Consider the following 23795-nt stretch of genomic DNA (forward strand, 5'->3'; position numbering starts at 1 on the left):
CTCTTTTTTGCGATTCGGATCGTGACGGCTCACTCAGAAGAAAGATTCGTTTGGTTTCCCGACAAATCGTGCATTTAATTCAGTTGGAATAGTGCACGGGAGGGTGGACTTCCAACGGCATCTCACAAAAAATCTCATTCTGTCACAATTATTGTGATAAATTGCAACGTGTAAATCGGGCATATTCAATATGAACTATGCCAAGCGCCTTGGTCTTTTTTTGCCTTGGACCTATTCTAGTCTGTTAGTCGTGACTTATTCTAGTCTGTTAGTCGTGACTTATTCTAGTCTGTTAGTCGTTAGTCGTGACTTATTCTAGTCTGTTAGTCGTGACTTATTCTAGTCTGTTAGTCGTGACTTATTCTAGTCTGTTAGTCGTGACTTATTCTAGTCTGTTAGTCGTTAGTCGTGACTTATTCTAGTCTGTTAGTCGTGACTTATTCTAGTCTGTCAGTCGTGACTTATTCTAGTCTGTTAGTCGTGACTTATTCTAGTCTGTTAGTCGTGACTTATTCTAGTCTGTTAGTCGTGACTTATTCTAGTCTGTTAGTCGTGACTTATTCTAGTCTGTCAGTCGTGACTTATTCTAGTCTGTCAGTCGTGACTTATTCTAGTCTGTCAGTCGTGACTTATTCTAGTCTGTCAGTCGTGACTTATTCTAGTCTGTCAGTCGTGACTTATTCTAGTCTGTTAGTCGTGACTTATTCTAGTCTGTCAGTCGTGACTTATTCTAGTCTGTTAGTCGTGACTTATTCTAGTCTGTTAGTCGTGACTTATTCTAGTCTGTTAGTCGTGACTTTTTCTAGTCTGTTAGTCGTGACTTATTCTAGTCTGTTAGTCGTGACTTATTCTAGTCTGTCAGTCGTGACTTATTCTAGTCTGTTAGTCGTGACTTATTCTAGTCTGTCCGTCGTCGGTTATTGTTTTCAGTTTGTTTAGGAACTCACTCGCGCACTGCTTTTGAGAGAATCCCGACATTTGAGCCATTTCAAAGATTTGTTCGCTGCGATCGAATCGTTCGCGAGCCTCTCATCCCCACTGGGTTATACGTGGATGCAGCGTCTCCGCTCCAGACTCTGTCTGCTGGACTGTCTGGGACACTGTAGCGCACCCAACGTGAGTAACTATTTCCTCGCAGTTTCTGGATTCAAAAAAAAAAGCTACCTACGCACTCAGTTTAAGGATGTTGAGTGATAAATAGTTTTAAAACCAGCCCTTAAACGAGCTTCTGTTGTCGTTGCTTTTGTGACATATTTAGTATTTTTAAGATATCGGATATCGTACAGTATGAGTCATTTCGTGTCTGAAGGTTGCGTCTCTTGTTGCGAGCCCCGCAGCCTGAGCTGGAATTTAACTTTTAGCCTATTCAGCTTCTTTGCCCTTTGCCTGAAAAGCGTTTATCCCGAGCCATCTAACCGCTTGCATAATTTAGAAAACTCAGTGTGTGTGTGTTAGCCTAATAATAACGGACTACCGACGTCCTTTAGTAGGAGATAACGTTATTATTTTCATTACAATTTGCATGCGATTTACTTGGTTTCACGATCTTACTTTTAAAACTATATTCTTGAACATGCAAAAAAAAAAAAAGTCCCAAGGTGAGGTCTGGTCCTCCAGGAGACCAGTCATGGGCGGAGCTGCATCCAAATAAATCGCATCGAGTTGTATAAACGAGCCGCATCAACACACAATTCCTATGTAGAATTGTCCAACGGGGGTTGAAATCAAATTGAACCGGCCCATCCAGCGCAATGACAGATAGCGTAGAAGGGCCAGCCTGCAGGCTCTTTGTGACGCCTGTACTGTTTGTGACGCACCGCCGGGTTGTTACCTTCACCTTATGTCCTGTTTCGTTGCTTAACTCCACATTGAGCATTGTGTTAGAATTTGGAAAGAATCAAAGCAGGACTGACGGTGTCAACAGAGAAAATGTTACTCCACATAGCACAGGGAGGAGAAATGTTTGTGTTTTCTGTAGATGTGTGTCTGCCATGTGTTGACATGATTGGCGCACATGGTACTGGTACATGGCACACTGTACAGTTTTGTGCTGAATATATGGCGTGTTTTACATTGTTGTCTTTTTCTTTTTTTTTTTTGATTGAGCAAACATTTGTCTTGCTCAATCAAAAATATATAAAAAAAAAAAAATCCAAAAACTGATATTTCCTATGGAAAGTCAAAACCAGAAATTCTTATTCGCAAAGGGAGTGTGTGTGTTTAATTCCACCCGTGCACACAGCCATAACGTGTTTGTTAACAACAGGTTGGCCCGCTCTGCATGGGTGCCTAGACCTCTTATGATGGCTGAAAAAGTGGAGAACTTATATTTACATGGCAGGCCTTCATACATCTTTAATCCCTAAAAAACTTTGCCTGTGTTAATGTTCATCTCTATTTTTACAGTACACATACATTTACAATTTCTGGCTGTTCTTCTATTGATAACTTATGCAGATTTGTTTCTACTAGGTATGTGTATCGAATTGGGTCCAGTACGACAGTGAGAAATTCCCAAGCAAATTTGCATAAAGAAATTGTATTTTCTTTGCCCACCTACACCACAGGGAGGTGGGCAGTCTACTGTGTGGTGGGCAGTCTACTGTTATCATAGACTTGAACCTGCAGAAGAACGAAGTTCCTTTTTAGGGCTTGCATTCAGCTCCATTGCAGATATTTAGTTACAGGTGTCGGTAAACTATCATAATAAGGCACAGAATCCTGCTCCTTAAGGCCCTCGTCACCAGTTAAATGACATTCCGCTGTGGTCAGAATTACAGACTCCTGTGTTTACAGATGACCGCACACTGCGCCCCATCCACAGGTGAAATGGAACGGGCCATTTGATAATGCCGTAATCATAAGCCAGTTGCTATCAGTGCTCTCTGTCAGGGAGCCCATATTAATATTTGTATGATGAGCCACATTATAGCCGGTTCTTTTCCTCTCCTCACTTATATAAAGCTGTTAACAAGCCAGTGTCGCTGGCTCGAATGCTTTATTTCTGGTTGTGTAAACTCAACTTGTTTGCTTTTTGCCACCTCTTCCGTACTTGTCATCACTGTTCTGCTTATCATATCCACACAGCCTGAAAGTAAAAAGGAAAGGCCGGTGTTTGGGAGATATCGTGCTCTGCGAGCGAGTTTGTTTCACATCTGCATGTTTCCAACATGCTCTTGCAGACTATGTTGGGTGTGTGCACATGAAGTTGACCACACGTGGGAAGGGTGCCCAATCTATTTGTGTGCCTCACATATCCCATGTTTTTGTGCGGATGAAACGCTAGCAGGGAGGGATTTGTCTGCCCCACCCATTTTACACGGCCATCTGGGAACCCTCCACTTTTAAATGACTCAAAAGCTCATTAAAGGCAATTGTAAGCTGTGAGGCTGTTTTTGGCTGAGTAATTAAAGCCGGTTCTTTGCTGGGATTGGATTTGGGCTTTTTTCCGTTGTTATTTGCATGATATTACTCCCTTCCAGTGTAGTTATTTCTGATGGCTGTTTTGAGTCCCTATAGTAATATTGGATTGGTTGAATATCATGGTGAATGCAAAAGGGCAAACCAAAAGCAACCTGTCATGATTTGGAAAAAGCCTATTCACTATTTTCTTCCCACTTTTCAAATTGTGAGAGCGAGATGAGGTGGGAGTTGTTCGGAGAAATCATATATATTATCCTCCTCGAAGGATCACCAAGTTGTTCAGCTGTAGAAAACCTTTCTACCTGTTTCAATCAATTACTAAACTTCTGTTGATAAATTCAAGTATAACAATTACCTTCGAGGTTCTCCCCGTGCTCGTTGATGGGCGGAAGCGTCAATCAGAAGACGTTACACAAATTTAGGAGTTGGTCAAATTTATTGTCAGGCAGAATCTAAGTGCAGCAGGCTCAGTTCACGAAGTCTGAGAGCCAGGGCTCCGCCAAGTGTCAGCCCAGCCTGTGGAAACCCCTGGAAGCCCTTCTTCCTGGATCCTTATATAGTCTTATCTAAGCAAGTGGTCACAAAAGGACATATGGATCACAAAGAACTGACTCCAACCAGAGACGAACAACATGAACAACATCTACGCAAACGGAAAAGTACAGGAGCAACATGTGTGCGACCGGTCACAAAAGGATATTTCCAACCAGAGGCGCCATATTATTTCTAACAGAGTGTGTCTTCTGTCTGGGCTTACTTTAGAAGAATTCTGCAGAAACAAACCAACATTTGTAAACCTTTTAATAGTGCTATTTTGGGGCTTGGCTGACATGCTTGGGGAGCACTATAGACTTCTTCAATTCAGAGTGTGCTGTGTTATCCAAGCAAGCATCGTCCAGCTGTCTAAAGCAGCAACTGCATTTGGAACCTGACATACTTTCTAGTGCCACATAAGATTTATTGCTTTGGCTTATGGTGGTGATTACAAACGTTCTTCTGTATTACCATAATACCCCTGACAGTTGTCTTTTGCCAGCTGGACCCCGTGCCTCATGATCATAACCCCCCACCCCACTTTCCCTTTCTCGGTCAAGGGTGTGACAAGAGTTGGCAAATTAGGTCATGTTTGTAGGCTTTCATTATGGGCAGCCTCCTTGCACATCCTTTTGTAGACATGGTAAATACGGTAATGCTTGCTTTGTCGTTTTCCTAATGGCTTAGTGAGGATTCATTACTTGCCCAGATTTGGTAACACAAGAGTAGGAAAGTCATTAGGATTGGTAAGGCAAAGTGTTTTTCTTTTCACCACCAGATGATATCATAGCCTCTCCAAACACGGCACTGTAGGAACACGCAGCAACTCTTCGTCCCCTCATCGCTGCTGCCAAATCATATCCTTCCTGAATACCATCAATAGTTTCATTCATAGGAGAGGTCGCGCAATGTAGTCCATTGTTTGCCTCCTTGAATGTGGCCTTGTGATACCATGGCAGATGGGGGGGAAACCAATAAGTTGCCCTCAGACCAGCCGCTTGGCCAAGATTGTTCCAAGAGGCATATTTACAACTGATGAAATGTATTGTTTCCAATAATCACGGACACCAAAACAACATAGTTATCGCCGCTAAATCTCTAATTGCACATGGGGGAAAAAAATCATGTATACTGTATATGTTTAGAAGTTGTTATCTGTTGAGCGTTGTGCAAATTAGATGTAGACTTTCCCAGCTACTCCAGGGAAAGTAAATCGTGTATTGTGTAAATCAAGAAGCGGCACTCATGTGACGCACGAAAACCATCGTTCTGGAAAGGTGCTGTTCCTTGAGAGGTTGGAGTCCAAACCAGTGTCTTAGTGTTGTTGTTTGAAGACTTTGTGCACCAAGAGGAATGCTATCATTCCAGTTGAGCCTGGAAGAGCACCGAACGGGAAAACAATCCAACACACCCAGCTCTCCACCTTAACAAGAGAACCACATTCTACCCTAGCTGACTGCATTCCTGTACCGCCAGAGCATTCAAACACGGTCCTCAGAGAATGTTTTCTTTCCCCTTTTTATTTATTTATTTTATTTTGGAGATGGTTGTGGAACTCGGGAGTCGTTTTGGACAGAGGTGACAAAAGCCTGGATCGAGGGCTGACTTTCAATAGATCGCAGTCATAAAGCTACTCTGCTACTTAGACCCAGAATCTGGTCACATGCAAGTTGTTTAACACCCAGTTATTCACAAACATGATTCCTTTGACTACAAACACCACCAGTCAAATGGCGGGTCCTAGCTGGGCGTGGCTCTGCTTCGTAACTGAATATTTCTGCACTCTGGCTGACGGGTTTTTGGTCTGGGCGGTGGGAAGAGCGTTCCGTGCATTCACACAAAGGCGTTAAACAGCCCTCTTATGATTTCCGCTCAAATAAGGAGATAACAGGTGAAGTCTACAAATATTTCACCTGTCAGGTTCCTCAAAACTGGCTACCTTTTGAATATCATCGTTCATAGTAAATAGATTTTTAGGAAGTGGCTTGCCCTGACTACTTCTCTCTTTTAGAAAAATGGGTTATTCAGACCATTTGGAAAGAATAGAACATTTAAGATGTGTTCAGCTGAGACTCGACCATAGAAATTAGAACTGGTACGATGACGGAGCGATCCAGAACAGGACGATATAGAATAATGTATTATCGCAACCATAGTGAATTTACACAAACCCAGAATGACCCAGAATAGCACAGGGCCACATTTTCCCGAAAACCGAGAAATCTTGTGTTCATCGGTCAGATGTGGAAACCGCTGTAGCCGCTGGTCCCGCATGACTTAAGTCCGAACAGGGGAGGGAAATGGGGAAGACCTTGCAACAGGGTGTGCAGGGTGAGAAGAGTTGGGTTTTTTTGGGGGGGGGGGTTGGTCCGTTTGTAATTAGCGCGGCGGGAGAGAGACGTGTGGAATCTGAGCTCAGATGAGGCGCCTGCAGTGATGAGTGAAGAAGATAAGGCCTTAGCTCGGATGTAAGCTCCCGATCATGACGAGATGGAACTCATTGATCAAACCCCTTTTGAAGTTGCGGATGGTTTGCACTAAATAATATAAATGTGGTTTGGATTACACTGTTTGGACATGGGTTTACTCAGAAGCTCTTTTTGGTCAACTAAAGCTGCAATAAATCAACTGATCCAGATGGTCGGACAAGTGCGACATGCGGCAAATTTGTGTTTGTCTGGACACACGGGGCCTGTAGGTGTTGTAGATCAGTGATAAAGGGGGTGGTTCGGAAGTGGTCCTCCTCCCGCATTATCCCTCCTGTCCTCTGCACTCATATATGACTGAGCTCTATTTTTAATTTTTTTTTATGCCGATAGGACCCACCTCTTTCTGACTGACCACTTCAGGTCAATCCCAGGATATGGCAGGGAAAATTGCAAGAGAGGAGCTGGAGGAACTGCGAGAGGCCTTTGGCAAAGTTGGTGAGTTTCATGTGAATTTGTTATGTGTTGTTGCTCCACATTGATGCTCTACTGCCATCTTAATAGAGTTAATACGGTGTATAATGGAGATTGTCAAATGCATGATTAGATTTAGGTGCACAAATTGGCACAAACAGAAATTGATTTGTAGGGCCACTTATAAAATGCCTCCTCGTCTTTTGTCTTGTTTTTGTCCGGGCGTCTGATGGTGCTAACTGGCTTCTCTAGATCTCGACAGCAACGGCTACGTTTGCGTCTACGAACTCCACGAGCTCTTCAAAGTGGCCAATCTCCCCATGCCCGGCTACAAGGTCCGAGAGATCATCCAGAAGCTGGATTGCGACAAGGACAGCAAAATCAGCTTCAATGAGTTTGTATCGGTACGTTCATCCGTGGAGCGCGGTGTTTGGCCCGGGCGGGCACTGTGCGGAGCAGGTTGGACCGGTCGGTGGAGGTTTCCCCCCCCTGAGAGCAGTTTGTTGTTCCGTGTCTGATAAAAGCCCCAATGCATTCTGGGTAGGCCCACTCTGCCAAATGGCTATTCACTGCAAATGTGCTGAGCACCTACACACACACACACACATACACACAGGCGGACGTACACACACACTCTGGGAATGAGGAAATTAGGTCAGCAAACTGGTATTAGTTCCAGTATTTTGTTTCGCTACTAGTGATAAGAGCACCACCGTTTACAAGAGCCGTCCGCTCCTGTTGTAGTGCTGCAGGGGGATTTAAAACCTTGATCCTCCTTGCCAACAACAAGCTGTGTTGTTGATTATCATGTCAAATATTCAAATAGAAAATATGTGTGGTGAGTTCAGGCCTGCTGAGCTTCCAGAGATAATAAGCGTCAGAATAATGGAATGTTGTTGTTGTTTTTTTTTAATACCATCATTGTTCAAACAAAACTCAAAGCAACCTTATAATAACTAAAAAAAAAATGTTTTGACAAGCAAATTGCATGAACTATGACTAAACCGACGGCCTTCAATAAACTATGAATATAGTCACCAGGTGTTTAACTTTAAACTAGTTAATTTTTTTTAGTAACCGGAGGATTTGTTTTTTGTCATTATAATATACATTCTAAGATGGAACTCTTATTACAAGGATTATCCTCTGCCTGACTATAAAGAAACCTTTGGGAATGAGGGGTGTAATGGGCTCATCTGTAAGCTTGCTATTTTAGGCGTTTTCTTCATAGTTTTACACTGAGAGTAGCCTCTTTCCTCAGTGCTCAGCTATTTTCTAATTTTGGCTTTTGCCAAGCTATGTAGGATATAATACCTCAGAGGGGAAAATAAACACAACAGAAAGTGTGTTTGTTTATTTGTTTCTATTCTTGTGTTGGCTGCTCAGAATATGAATCTACTTTCTGGGAGATCCTCCAGGTCACACATTGCCGATTTGGATGTGTGGCCGGGTCGTATCAAAGAAAACCTGTTCGTCAGCCCCCTGGAATGCGAATGTAGAATAGCAAATATGTTCCTTGTGATTGAACTTGCACAATCAAAGAAAAGCATTTATTTTTTCATGTACAAGTTGGGGATTGTTTTGGCTCGCACTGCATGACTATTGATGAGCTTGCGGTTGTTGGAGTTCCGCCTTTTATGCCAGTCATTCACTACGAGGCCATGCAGCTCAGCATGGTTTGGGCGACAGTCTAATGGAGGAGACGCCGTGCTTTCATACTGTACCTGGAGAAAATAGGAGAGCTTTTCACACCACAACATGTTCGCAGTGGAGTGCACGGGAGAAAAGGGCAGCATACGTGGACGCGCCCGGGGACCAGGTGATGAGTGTCCATCGCTGGTCAGACGATGATGTGCATGTTTTTATGGGGGGTGTCCTTACTGACGTTAGGTGGAGGAAACCCCGTGTGAGCACGGGGAGAACATGCAAACTCCACACAGAAAGGCTCCTATTTAGGAGATAACCCGCCGGAGCACGGTGGCAACAGCGCAACCTGCAATGCAACTCTTTATTAATTCTTAAATCATCAAGAACTGCTGCAAAAACTCTGTCCTGTGGATGACCTGTAGGATGACAAGAGCACAGTTTTTAGTTATACATAACCACCACCAATTCCCCTCTTTGGAGAACAATTTTGTCATGTTTGGGTCTATAAACAACTGATCAAGACTCCAATGTGTGCTGTTGGCTATTCCAGTTAAAATTGCGGGGTGTGGGGGTGCGAGTCTTTTAGGCAAGTCAAACCCAAATAGCTTGCACCCCTCCTGCCCTGCAGACCCTGGTCTTGTGGAGTATTGTTTGGAGTAGGATTGGTGTGTGAGTGTATGTGTTTTAAGCTAATATGAGTGGGATTAAAATTTCGGGACAGACGAGAAGCACACTGGGACAGGAGCATGACAGGCAAGATGACAGCCACCTACCGCATCCCCACCCACATAGCTTGCAACCCACCCATCCCGCAAGCCCTAGGCATATTGTGTGGTGTATGTACTGAATATGAGCTTTGGCACTGGGAGAGAGGCGAAGCGTGACCAGATCGATGCAGGGTAATACATTTCCACTGAACCTTCAAAGATATTCACTCACTCCGGACTTTGAAGAATTCATGTAACTTTAACAGATGAGAGGAGTGAACAGGGATCTGTGAGTGACAGAAATTAATGACACAGTTTTGTTTTGTTTTTTTCAGATTTTCCAAGAGCTGAAGAGCAGCGACATAGCGAAGAGCTTCCGAAAAGCCATCAACAGAAAAGAAGGCATCCTGGCCATCGGTGGGACCTCCGAGTTATCCAGTGAAGGCACTCAACACTCCTTCTCTGGTAAGAAGCCCTGAGATTGTCAAGAAACAATGTAGTAACGTAAATGACCTCCGCCCAAGAGGCATAAAAATGGTTAAAATTATACATTTGATTCTTATTTATATATTTTTTTGTCTATTTCTCTGTTTGTTTGTTTGTTTGTTTGTTTGTTTGTTTATTTAATTAATATATTAATGTGCAGAGGAGGAGCGATTTGCCTTTGTAAACTGGATCAACACTGCTCTGGAAAAAGACCCCGACTGTAAGCACGTCCTGCCCATGGACCCCAACACAGACTCCATGTTCCGTGCAGTGGGAGACGGTGTGGTGCTCTGGTGAGAGACTCTGCATGCTCCTCCACCCAGCCACAAATAAATACAACCTGCACTTTACAACTCTTTTGTGTTTCCGACCCTCGCACAGCAAAATGATCAACCTGTCGGTGCCGGACACGATTGATGAGAGAACCATTAATAAGAAAAAGCTGACGCCGTTCACCACACAGGTCTGTGGTTGTGAAGAGATCGAGCAGTGGACGGATTGTCTCGCTGTGCGTGCGTCTGTATCGTTAATGTAATATAATATATATAAAACCTTCCGTCTTAACAGGAGAATCTGAATTTGGCCCTGAACTCGGCCTCTGCGATCGGCTGCCATGTTGTCAACATCGGGGCTCTGGACCTGAAGGAGGGGAAGCCCCATCTGGTGCTGGGACTCCTCTGGCAGATCATCAAGATCGGCCTCTTTGCCGACATAGAGCTCAGCAGAAACGAAGGTTATTATTATTCTTCTTCTTATTATTATTATTATCGTTATTGTTGTTATTATTTTGCCAATTTCTACTGTCCGACATGGTGCAGCAAGCTGACCTTCCCACTTCCCTCCCCAGCGCTGGCAGCCCTGCTGAGAGACGGGGAGACTCTGGAAGATCTGATGAAGTTGTCTCCAGAGGAGCTGCTCCTGCGCTGGGCCAACTTCCACCTGGAGAACGCCGGCTGGCAGAAGATCAACAACTTCAGCAGTGACATTAAGGTGTGGCCACTCACCAGCTTTGGCCACTCACCTGCTTTCTGGGGTATCTGTGGGTTATTATTGTGGGTTATAAGTCCTTTCATGCAGTTTTTAAGTCTAGATTTTGATTAAGGCTGTTTTCATTTTTATTTTTATTTATAATTTTTTTTTATGCATTCAGGATGTCAAAAAAAATTACAGTATTAGAATACATTTTAGGCTCAGGAGTAACTGTAATATAGTTAAATTAATTTGCGCTTTCTTTGAGCACAGGGCATAAGCTTAAAACAAATACATTTAATGTAGCTTGATATTGTTAGTATTCAATGAATTATGGATTTGTATGTCTAATTTTCTGATACTAACTTGATCTTAAATCAACCTCAAGCTGGCATTAAACTGGCATGGTTTCTTTAAAGAAAAAGAAAAAAAGTGTGTGTGTGTGTGTGTGTGTGTGTGTGTGTGTGTGTGTGTGTGTGTGTGTGTGTGTGTGTGTGTGTGTGTGTGTGTGTGTGTGTGTGTGTGTGTGTGTGTGTGTGTGTGTGTGTGTGTGTGTGTGATAAAGACAAAATATACAAAGGTAACAAAAAAGGATATTTGCTGGATAGCAGCAAAGGTTCTGAAACGACATCAGGCAGATACAGCTTCTGCTAACTCCTCATTTGGTTGCCACAAACATTTATGCTTTTGTGATGAGAGGGAGTTATTTCGGTATAATGTACATTTTCCAAAAGGTCCCACTAAGTGAAATTGCTTTCCAACAGCAAGCTACATGTGTTGTCTGTACACATGTTTTTAAAAGCCTCTTTCTTAGGTGTACACATAAGGCCTTCTTCACAGCTTCTAATACTGTATATTGAGATTAATGTATGCTGCACCAACGATCATTTCCCTCAAATTAGTCATTTGTTAGTAATTCTAGAATTTTTTTTAAATTACAGTTATTCCTGGGGAAAAAAATAATGCATTTGTAAATTTATTTTTCTACCCAGGAACTGTCTTTTTGTATGAGTTGATCAATTTGCATATTAGCGACTTGAGTACCAGTAGTAGTCAACCACAAGCTAGATGTAAACTAGTTATACATATGTAGCATCCATAAGACTACTTTCCCAGCTAGTACAAGAATAGATATACCAAATAAAATGAACAAATACAAAATACAGCCAAATTAAGTGACTGTGTTATGAAAGCGCTGCTATCAAACATTCTGTTCTTATTTCACTCGTTCAGCAAACACTGGGACCACTCACTTGCCCTTTATATTCAAAACATGAACTTATAATTCATATAAATCCTATTTATGAAATTTATGTTGGTTTTTTGTTTTTTATTTTATTTTTTTTCCTCCCCTAGGACTCGAAGGCATATTTCCACCTCCTGAACCAAATCTCTCCCAAAGGCACAGAGGAGGATCAGCCACGCATTGACATAAACATGTCAGGCTTCAGTGTAAGTGCGTCACCATTTCAGTTGCTATAATATTTGTACTTTAATTTAGTGTCTCAGCTAATTATTATATATTTTTTATCTCTTATTTCTATAAAAAAAAAAAGAAAAAAAGTCACCTGATTTTCCTCCCAGCGATCAATAAAATGTATTAGTGGACCCAATAATCAACAGAATAGATTTCAAAACAGAATAAAAATTGTTGCCTCCTGTACAGTAGCTATCTCTACTGTCTGGTATTTTGGGTTAGATTGCTGTTATTTTGGGTTTCAAATCGGACCGCAGCGCCAGGCTCATAACTGTGATGGTTCAAATTCTAGTCTCCTGAAGATCACTTTGCATTCCCGGCAGCTGCATGTTCCAAGGAGTTGGATGGTGACTCATCGTGGGACGGGACTTTGCGTACTTTCACTTGTTTGAATGCCACATTTTCTTTTTAAAGAACATAATGACCACAGTGTATCTGGCTACTTTCAGGCTGTGGAAGATTTAGCTGTAGCCTTGCTATGTTGAAGAGATTTCCCCGCTTTTTTTTTTTTTTTACGCCCTATTTAACAACATTCCTCCATCGCCCACTAATAGATTACCAGAGGAAGCACTGCAGTTTATCGTCTTGCTTTCTGCCATCTTTCTGTCTAAGTCTGAACGGAAGACGAAGTGTTTTCTTGTCTTTTTTTAACTTTTATTTTCTCCTTTTTTAAGGAGCTGGATGACGTGAGCCGGGCGGAGGCCATGCTGCAGCAGGCCGACCGGCTGGGCTGCCGCCAGTTCGTCACACCAGCCGACGTGGTCAGCGGAAACCCCAAACTCAACCTGGCCTTCGTCGCTAACCTCTTCAACAAATACCCGTCCCTCACCAAACCGGAGAATGAGGACATCGACTGGGGCCTTCTGGAAGGTGTGTGGTGCAGTAATGGTAATAAAAAAGGCAGAGAGAGGACATTCTGTCGGAGGGTTATGAGTTAATCTCCTCTGTTCTCCAGGCGAGACCCGAGAGGAGAGAACATACCGGAATTGGATGAATTCCCTGGGAGTCACCCCGCACGTCAATCATCTTTATGGGTACCTACATATGTTGTGTACATATCGTTACATTTATTTTTCTCTTTTATTCTATTTTTATTGCCATCTTACTTCTTATCCTGTTCTTGACTCGCACTGTTTTTTGCAGTTGTGACACCTGAATTTCCCCAAGGGGGATCAATATAGTTTTATCTACTGCACATGAACACTATTTATTTATTGCGTTATTTATATTTTGATTTATTTTTATTGAACGTTATGCATTAGACCAGGGATGGGGAAACCTGTGGCCCAAAGGTTTTTGAGTGTTACCTACATTTAATTATTAGTTGAGTTAGTTATGAAATTGGAATACATTTGTGAAATTAACAATTTACAAAAAAATATACAATATACCCCCCCCATAATATATAAAATATTATGGGGGGGGTTGTATATATACACTACTCTCAAAAAGTTAGGGATATTTGGCTTTCGGGTGAAATTTATGGAAAATGTAAAAAGTTCACGCTACAGTGATATTATATCATGAAAGTAGGGCATTTAAGTAGAAGCATGCAATGGTGATTTCCTCATCTCAAACAATTTATTGAAACAAAAGCCAACAACAGTGGTGGGTATACCACAACAAAAAATGTCAATGTCTCAATAACTTGTCATGTTCCCTTGAGCATCAATTACAGCTTGACAATGACATCTCATGCTGTTCACAAGTCGACTTATCGTCTGCTGAGGCATGGCACCCCACTCTTCTTGAAGGGCGGCCCTCCAGTCATTGAGGTTCTGGGGTACAGAGTTACGAGCCTCTACACGGCGACTCAGCTGATCCCATAGGTTTTGTATGGGATTCAGGTCTGGAGAAAGTTCAGGCCACTCCATTTGAGGTACCCCAGTCTCCAGCAGCCATTCCCTAATGATGTGACCTCGATGAGCTTCGGAAATTAGGCCTGTGTTGTTCATGCAGGGGCACAATGACTGGATTAATGATTTTATTCAGGTAGTATGGCCTTGTCACTGTACCATTCACAAAGTGTAGGGCAGTTCTGTATTGACTAGACACACCTGCCCACACTGTAACACCACCACCACCAAAGGCTCGTCTGGTGACAACAGTGGCTGATGCATAGCGCTCTCCTTGACGTCTCCAACATCGTTGGCGGCCATCATTTCTGCTCAACGTGAATCGACTTTCATCAGAGAACAGCACTGAGGCCCACTGGTCCCTCGTCCAGTGTAAATGCTCCCTGTCCCGTGCAAGACGATGATGCCTGTGCCTGGTGGTGTGGTCAGGTACCCTTGCAGGTCGTCTAGCACGCAGACCATGCTGATGTAAACGGTTTCAAATGGTCTGACGTGACACTTGGGTGCCCCTCACCTCCCTTGAATGTACCTGGAGTTGAACGGCATTCATCATCCGGTTCCGCAGGGCACTGTTCACAATGAAGCGGTCATCAGTGTGGGATGTGGCCAAAGGACGTCCACTTCTATGCCTTTCTGTGACTCTTCCAGTGTCTCTGTATCTCTGTTGCAACCTGCTGATGACACTCTGTGACACTCTAAGCTCAGTGGCCACTTCCCTCTGAGAACATCCTGTTTGAAGCCTTACAATGGCGAGGTCCTGTTGATCAATTGTTAGGTGTCGTCTTGGTCTCATGATGTCAAATTGTGAACAGCATTATGAAGAGGACTGTTTAAATACCAATTCTAATTGAACCAGGAAATGTATTGGTCGATTCGTGGATCAAACACCTGTTGTGAATTGTGCCGTTCAGCTCCTTGTATGCTGCTTGTATTTATAGTTTCCTGTATCATTCTCATCATTGTGTGTGTGTGTGTGTGTGTGTGTGTGTGTGTGTGTGTGTGTGTGTGTGTGTGTGTGTGTGTGTGTGTGTGTGTGTGTGTGTGTGTGTGTGTGTGTGTGTGTGTGTGTGTGTGTGTAATCAGTTTATCTATCAATTATTTATACTGTACTTAAAAATAACAAAAAATATTTCGCTCCAAAGTGCTTCACAGAGTGAAGGGATAACGAGAAAAACACAATGGAAAGGAAAACCGGACAGGAATAAAGTCAATTAATTGAAAATAGAAAGTTTTCTCTCACAATTCACAGTAGTCTGTGGCCTGTAATTATTCATCTTGAAAAAGGACGGCACACACCAAGTACAATTATTTAATTAAATGTGTTATTGGTTTTTGTGTTTCCAGTGACCTACATGACGCCCTGATCATCCTGCAGCTCTATGAGAAAATTAAAGTGCCTGTAGACTGGAACTCCAAGGTCAACAGACCACCGTACCCAAAGATTGGAACCAACATGAAAAAGGTGAAATAGTCACACGTCAATGAGTCATTGTGTGAATCATCCGGCCTGATGGAGCGTAAAAACAACACATCACTGTTGTACCGTCGAGCCTCATTTATCCAAACCTTCAATAATCAAGTCAATCTAGTGGAACCTTTATACATTTCTATTCGCTGCTTCCCCAGTTGGAGAACTGTTGTTACGCCGTGGAGTTGGGCCGGTCGAGGGCCAAGTTCTCCCTGGTTGGCATCGGAGGGCAGGACCTGAACGATGGCAACTCCACGCTGACACTGGCCCTGTTGTGGCAGCTGATGAGGAGGTAGAAACGCCGCTTCTCACATTGACTTTGACTTCCAAACGAAATGAGAAATTAATTTGTATTTTCCATTCAGCACACAAAGGCTGAGTGAAAAGTTCAGAAGGCTTGATTCCTGGGACTCGGTGGCTAAAAGTCGATTACTAACAAGAGGAGCTGAGCTCGTAATATACATCCAATAATACACAGGATCTAATGCTAGATCCCTTTTGCTGATGATTTGAGGGCTATACACAGAAGCTCAGTTTTAATTTATTTTTGTTTTTCACCTAAACTTTATTTTTTTTAACATTGGGAGTCAACCTGGCAATCATGGACGTGGAAGAACATGGGCACAGTTCTGGATGCCGTCGTGGTTCTGGTTGCCTTAGGTTGACTCCCAATGATCGAAAAATACGGTTTAGGTAAAAAAATAAAAATACTGGCGTTTTCCTGTAACGAGTCAAAATTCTCCATCAACCCAACTCCAAAGGGCATTGAGTTGGGCCAACCACACCTCCAGAGGGCTGCGGTTCAGGTGTATTAGGTTGGGAAACAGTCGTAAAGCACTAGAATGCTCCATAGCGCAGAGTCGGAGTAAATGTTTTCATCTCCTCTCGCAGATATACACTGAATGTGTTGGAGGATTTGGGCGACGGACGGAAAGCCAACGACGACATCATCGTAAAGTGGGTGAATCAAACGCTGGCTGAGGCCGGCAAAGGCACCAAGATCGGAAGCTTTAAGGTCAGTCCAGTTCAGTTTCGTAATGCTTTGTCGGCTAACATTCAGCAAGTATTGATCAGGGTTAACGATAACTCGGAAAAGACCAATTGTTCAGCTCTGAGAAATATTCAGGTTTTTAAACTGTTTTCTTTGTGTTTTGGATGCAGAGCAGGGGGAATAAACCAAACTCAAATACTGTGATGAATAGGTGAACAGGTTAGAATCCAGATAGAGCTATAACAAACTACGCTGGCAGCTCTCCTTGCACTCTGCAAGTTTTATAACTTAAAATATGAACATATAAATATTGCGATACCACAGTACAGTAACCCGAACCCTAACTGTAACAACCTAGTGAATATGTAAATTGTTTATAATTATATTTATCCCCATAATTATAATTACTCATTTATTTATATACCCATTTATTAAAGAAAAAAAAATTCAGAACATGCCTTAATTATTTTTTATTGCTAATCGTCTGAAGACACACACCAATAATCACCATGACAAATTCCTAGTACATGTAAATGCACCTGGTGAAATGAAGTGATTCTGATTCAGAAGACGATGGCATGTTTACCTTCTTGGCAGATGGTGTCTGGTGTCCTCGCCCACCATTGTTCCTTTCACAAATGCTGTCATTACAGCCGAGACACAAAACAAATGATTACTGTTTCTATTGTGAAGGCATCATGGTTTACAAAACACTATAGTTGGTGTACCTTTCGCTGAGAGGGAACTCAAGGGAAAAGATGTAATTAAGTGTATTCATCCGCCCTTTTTAATTTGCAGCTCAGGTGTTGAAACCTTGAGATTGGTGACATAACAAGTGGCTTTAAATTCCAAAGGTAAAATGATGTTTAATGCACACATTGATTTTCTTTTTTATTTACCTGTTTATTCCTGTTGAGGATTTAGGTTCACGGGGGCCTGGAGTATGTCACACGTGCATATCGCAACATCTCCAAATTGCCGACCATCTCCTTGAGATGTTTTCTGCAGATAAATAATTGAAATCTATGAAGATTGGTCGAAATGTTCACTTCAGCGTACACCAGGAAGCAGCATTTGCCGCAAGAATAGTACAAAAGCTTCTCCAGGGGGAGGAAAATGTTTGCGGATGTTTGTGCCTCAGTAATGTAAAGGAAAATTCTGTCTCTCCACTATGAGTAGAAGAGTCACTTTCCTTCATAATAAAAACTCAAAACAGGCTCTCTCCACTTGTAGTGCGTCATCGAACAAAGCCCTGTTTACTAGTTTGCTGATTGAATTTAAGATTAAAAGAACGCTTTTGGTCTGATATCATACATTTAAACTGTAATCAACCTGTTTGATTTTTTTTTTAAGATAAGATTTTGAAGCAAACATATAAGGCATAATCAAAAAAAAGCCTTGTGTTTATGGAAAAGTAAAGTCCACATATAAATCAATTGCAGATCAATATTGTGTCTTTCTGTGATATACTGTGAATAAAATTATAAAATGTAATAAACAGGGTTATTACCAGGTCCTTGAAGTGCTTCAACTTCATCCTCAAATTTAAGTGCTGGAATACCTTTGAGAATAGCTAATTTTGTACTTAAGTGCAATCACTGAAAACCTGTGATATTCCCCCTGGTTTTGTTATTCTAATCATAACATAATATAATTTTAGATTATGCCAGGGAAATGTAAATTGAATCCAGCATGGTTGGAAATAAACACTTAGAATAGTAGACGACAATGAGATTAATACAATACACAGATCAGGCACAACATTAAAACCACCTGCCTAATATTGTCTAGCTCCCCCTTGTGCCACCAAAACAGCTCTGACCTGTCGAGGCATGGACTCCACAAGACGTTTGCAGCAGATCCTTTGAGTCCTGTAAGTTTAGGTGGTGCCCCCATGGATCGGGATTGTTGTTCCAGGACATCCCACAGATGCTCGATTGGATTGACATCTGGGAAATTTGGAGGCTAAGTCAACACCTTGAACTCTTTGTCATGTTCCTCAAACCATTCCTGAACATTTTTTGCAGTGTGGCAGGGCACATTATCCTGCTCAAGAGGCCACTGCCATCAGTGATTACTGTTTCCATGAAGGGGTGTACTTGGTCTGCAACAATGTTTAGGTAGGTGCTACGTGTCAAAGTAACATCCGCATGAATTCCAGGACCCAAGGTTTCCCAGCAGAACATTGCCCAGAACATCACACTGCCTCTGCTGGCTTGCCTTCTTCCCATAGCGCATCCTGGTGCCATCTCTTCCCCAGGTAAACAAGGCACACGCACCTGGCCATCCACATGATGTAAAAGAAACGTGATTCATCAGACCAACCCACCTTCTTCCATTCCTCCATGGTCCAGTTCTGACGCCCCTTGCGGCCGCCTGCGTGAGCGCCTCGTGTCAGTTCCTTATAAGTATTTTTAGTATTTTTGGAGCTAATTGTTCTTAATCACCAGGTGTCATGACATTTCACTGCATATATGTATGACCGTATGTATATGTATGTGACAAATAACCTCTTGAATCTTGATGCTCAAGCCTATTGTAGGCACTTTCGGCGGTGGACAGGGGTCAGTATGGGCAGCATGACCGGTCTGCAGCTACGCAGTCCCATACACAGCAAGCTGCGATGCACTGTGTGTTCTGACACCTTTACATCATAGCCAGCATTAACTTTATCAGCAATTTGTGCTACAGTAGCTCTTCTGTGGACCTGATGGGCTAGATTTCGCTCCCCACGCACTTCAATGAGCCTTTGGGCACCCTTGGCCCTGTCACCGGTTCACCGGTTGTCCTTCCTTGGACCACTTTTGGTAGGTACTAACCACTGCAAACTGGGAACACCCAACAAGACCTGCCGTTTTGGAGATGCTCTGACCCAGTTGTCTAGCCATCACAATTTGGCCCTTGTCAAAGTGACTCAGATCCTTACACTTGCCCATTGTTCCCGCTTCCAACACATCAACTACAAGAACTGACTGTTCACTTGCTGCCATATATATACCACCCCTTGACAGGTGCCATTGGAATGACCTGATCAATGTTATTAATTTCACCTGTCAGTGTTTTTAATGTTGTGTATATAACAATATAAATAATAGACAAAGACACAAATATTATATTATATTTTAATTGATAAAGATCACATTCAAAATTGATATTTGTTTTGCGTGAAGTACTTAAGCCCTTGAATTTCATTTTGTAATGCCAGAATAAACCCTGAATAGTATTCCTCCATATAGTCACCGGTAATGAGGCTGACAAGGGACTGTTTCCATCTGTTATAATAATTTTGTATTATTTCTTTGCCTTTTTAACTTTCGAGCATGCTTTAGATGGCATGTCTCAAAGCCTAAAAAAATACTTGGATATTTATGTACCTGAAAAGAATGGATAAATCCTGTTTAAAACTCTCTTCAGGACAAGGAGATCAGCAGCAGTCTGGCGGTGTTGGACCTCATCGACGCCATCCAGCCCGGCAGCGTCAGCTACGACCTGGTGAAGACGGGCAGCCTTTCAGGAGATGACAAGCTGGAGAATGCAAAGTAAGAGGACATGGAAGAAGGGGGGATTGAAATACTGTCTCTGTAATGTATTGGAGAAGAAAAGAGAGAGCAATGCCTTGATCGGGGTGACTTGCCCTGACGAAGGCTTGTAAACCCCAACATTTCAGTGGGCCAATTAAAAAGGAAGGATAGATAGACAGCTACTCTATTCATCCTCGGGGGGGACATTGCAGTTACAGCAGCCCATATCACAAATAGGCAATAATAAGGTAATATAATAAAAAATAGAAAAAAATAAATGAAATACACAATAAACCTTGAAGTTAACAAGAGGATGGAAAAAATGGAAAATATACAATAAACTTTCAATAAAGCAATCAATAGTAAAGTTAAATAAAAAGATGGCAATGTACAACAAACCTATTGATAAACAATGAATATAAACCTAAAAAGTAAAAAAAACAAAACAGTAACCTTAAAAAAAAAAAATTGGAAATGTACATAAACACAAACTAGGAAATGGATGCATTTACCACATGCAGTTAACCTAGGAGGTTAACAATAAATAAACCTAAAGACAAACAATGAACAGTAAAGATTTGGTAATATATAATAACCCTAATGATAAACATTAAATGTAAAACTATAAATTGGCAAAAAGAAACAAGATTAAATGATTTTGAGAACGGTTCATTGCTATAATTGTATTTATTTTTTATATTTTTTATATTCTATGAAACACTGAGGCCAAGATCCAAAAGCAAGAGCCTTCTACTTTCGCTTTTGACTCTGTAGTGTTCTTATAAAGTTTATTTTTTTTATTTTTCAGGACTAATTATTGACTTGTTAAATCGACTTATGGAAACGAAAAATCCACCTTTTATGTTTGTTTGTTTTGTTTCTTTCTTTCTTTTTCTTTCTTTTTCCCCCTGTGCCTAGATATGCCGTTTCCATGGCGAGGAAGATCGGCGCACGGGTCTACGCTCTCCCAGAAGACCTTGTGGAGGTGAAGCCCAAGATGGTGATGACGGTATTCGCCTGCCTGATGGGCCGAGGGATGAAGAGAGTCTAACTGTGGCACTTGCTATAAACCTAAAGACACACCTTAAAACCCCCGTTCGAAGGAGCCCACCCAGTCGAAGGAAATTTAGTAAATATCTAATCTAAATGTCACCTTGTTGGTCGGCAATCAGCCTTTAAATTGCATGATTGTAAGGAGGAAAATCTGCTGTGATTGTCAGATTGTATTTTATTTTTTTTGGTGGGTGGCAATAATTCTGTCCTATTAAGGTGAACCTACAATGCAAAGTTGCTAAAAAGAAAAAAGAAAGACGGGCATTTCGTTACAGAAGACAAGTTACTTCTCAGAAGGCAAAACTCTTGATGTAGAAGGCTGTTGTTTTTTTTACGATGTAAGCATGTTTCCAGCTGCAAGGCTGTTTACATATTACCTTTCTCAAACAGACTGATGAGTTTGTGACATCCTTGGGCGTTGACTAAGCAACGCATTCCTTAATTCCGTACAAAAGAGGTTCTGTTACGTCCTGCAGCAAATGGAGAAAACCGAGAAGTGGGAGTTTTAAAGATGCAACGTCTCTCACTAAACTACCTAACATTCCATCTGCCTTTCATTTTATACCCCTACACGTTATTCCCTGGAGCCACAAGGGCGAGTGGAACGTGCTGCCTGTGTTCTCATGCTGGTCATTAGTTTTGTGTCTTTGGGATCGTGCAGAATGGTGATGTGACCAAGTGGGACCCTCTGCTGTGCCTTATTGTCTGGATGACAACTTGTATCGCGCCTTGAAGTCTTTTTGTACCCCATTTTACCAAATATAAACCTCTTTGTTACAGGTAGCTTTATGATGACAATGCCCAAATTGTTGTTTTGGGTCATGTGTACGTGTCTACTATTCAAATGCTTTATACATAAACAATAAATACGCGACTAAAAAAAAAAAAGGTTTTGTGTTTTTCGTTTACGACAATGACTTTTGTAAACTTAACAGCTTATTACTAGTTTCTCTGTAGCCAAGATGTTTGGTGAAGAATGTACTATGTATGTCATTCCTTATAATTTAAATTAGAAAAATTAAGAAGGAAACAAATGTTCAAATCTAAATATAAACAATGTTAAAGAATACACATTACTCAATATTAATGCTCATGTTGGCATTTATTCCATTTAAAAGAATTGCAAACTGCATCATATAGAAAATAATCAGTTTGCCAAGAACTTTTTTTTTTAGATAGATGGATAAATACACAGATCAGCCACAACATTAAAACCACTGACATGTGAAGTGAATTGTAGGAACAAGGTTATTTGATTTTTTTTTTTTTAAACCTGTCATGTGGACGACCTGTCGGTTGACGAAAGCACAGCTTTTTGTTATGCATTACCGCCACTAATCCCCCTCTTTGGAGAACGAATTACCATGGGTTGGTCTATTAAAAATGAATCATCATTACTAAGGGTTGGAGAATAAACATTGAAACGTCGGACGACAACATGTATCAACAAAACAGAGTTAATATAAAGTCCTGGAAAATTGGAACACAAATTTGGCATGTGGCCTCTTCCTGTCATAGTTATGGCAGTCAATGAGGGAGAAAACGGGTGAAATCAGGAGGGTGTTCGGGGGTGTGTTCGAAGCAGGTGCTGGTGTTGTGTGTTTGCCTGTTAGAGTCCCTGTGTGTGCATGTCTGCGTGCGTCCACCCGTGAGTGCACGGAACTTGTCCCAATTAGTTCTGGTGTATGAGGTCGGTATTATATCGTAGCGCCTCCAAACAGCGGAAAAAGCCCTGAAGCCACCCCTGAGTTCTGCGGCCGTATAGACACTTCACAACTGCAAGAAAGCCCCGAGCACCCTGCCCTGCAGCCACAGAAGACCCCCCAGCTCCCAGACAAGCCAGGAGCCCGCGGAACAACACCCACACATGGCCCCGAGGAGCATAAACCCTGAAGCACACTCATACAAGCCACCAGCCCATGCAGGCAAAAGATGCACCTGCAGGTTTAGAACCTGGGCCAGGGGCGCCAGGCATGGATAACAGGCCCGGAGCCAGGTCCCAAGCCGAAAGAACTGGGACCTATGGTTATCATTTATTGATTATAAATCTCAGGCGTTCCATATGCATGGTTTTGTTTTTTTTAATAATCAGTATTACTCGTTCTAAAGTATTATTGCCATTTAATTTGATGTCATGTCCTTGCTGCCTTGATGCAAAATGACAGGAAATTGAACTACATCATGTACGACAACTTGGGTCAAATGAAAGCCAGGATTAGTTACTGTACTGTTGAAGCACAGTACTTTTTCTATTGGGAACTGTAGGAGTTGGCACGATTATTCAAGCATTTATTCTTAACCCCCCCCCCCCAACAGAAATACCCAGTAGTCCATCGAGTGGCAGATTGTCATTACCTGTTCGTTGGTCTGCATCTTAAGCAGAGGTAAACAGTCCTCTGTGCTACAGACTCATGGGGTTCTTCTCCACGTTTCAAGCTGAGACTCTTTCTCCTTGTTGCAGAGCTTTGAAAGGCAAACATCTATCTCACAGGGCTTTCGGTCATGCCGATCTTCGTTTATCACAAGTGTCATGAAGCTGTGTCTGGTTTAAACAACTGAGGATTAGTTGTATCACCCACCCGCTGTGGTTGTCTGGTTGAGCACTGTACCTGCTCTGCGTCGTGCTTACCTCTTACTGGAGAGACATGCGGGAGAAGAGCGTCGCCAGGGGAATGGCCGAGGGAACAGCACAACGTCTAAGCTGAGATCAGTGGGTTCACCTGTGGAACATCTCCCCGCCCTTTGTCACTCTCACACACACAC

The 23795-nt window shown here is 42.2% G+C and overlaps 1 protein-coding gene across 1 annotated transcript; it reads left to right on the top strand.

Moving 5' to 3' along the window:
• The first annotated feature begins 1082 nt into the window (after nucleotides 1-1082).
• On the top strand, nucleotides 1083-21899 carry LOC307239821 (plastin-3). Its single transcript, XM_080013395.1, has 16 exons — nucleotides 1083-1116; nucleotides 6777-6881; nucleotides 7110-7261; nucleotides 9547-9676; nucleotides 9858-9990; nucleotides 10079-10160; nucleotides 10265-10430; nucleotides 10545-10687; nucleotides 12023-12118; nucleotides 12818-13013; nucleotides 13099-13177; nucleotides 15344-15461; nucleotides 15626-15759; nucleotides 16359-16482; nucleotides 19873-19997; nucleotides 20898-21899. The coding sequence occupies exons 2-16, from the start codon at nucleotides 6821-6823 to the stop codon at nucleotides 21028-21030; spliced, it is 1872 nt and encodes a 623-aa protein (XP_079869521.1). The 5' UTR covers nucleotides 1083-1116; nucleotides 6777-6820; the 3' UTR covers nucleotides 21031-21899.
• Nucleotides 21900-23795: the final 1896 nt, after the last annotated feature.

The sequence above is a fragment of the Zeus faber genome, assembly GCF_960531495.2.
Source record: "Zeus faber genome assembly, chromosome: 14".
Classification (NCBI taxonomy): Eukaryota; Metazoa; Chordata; class Actinopteri; order Zeiformes; family Zeidae; genus Zeus; species Zeus faber.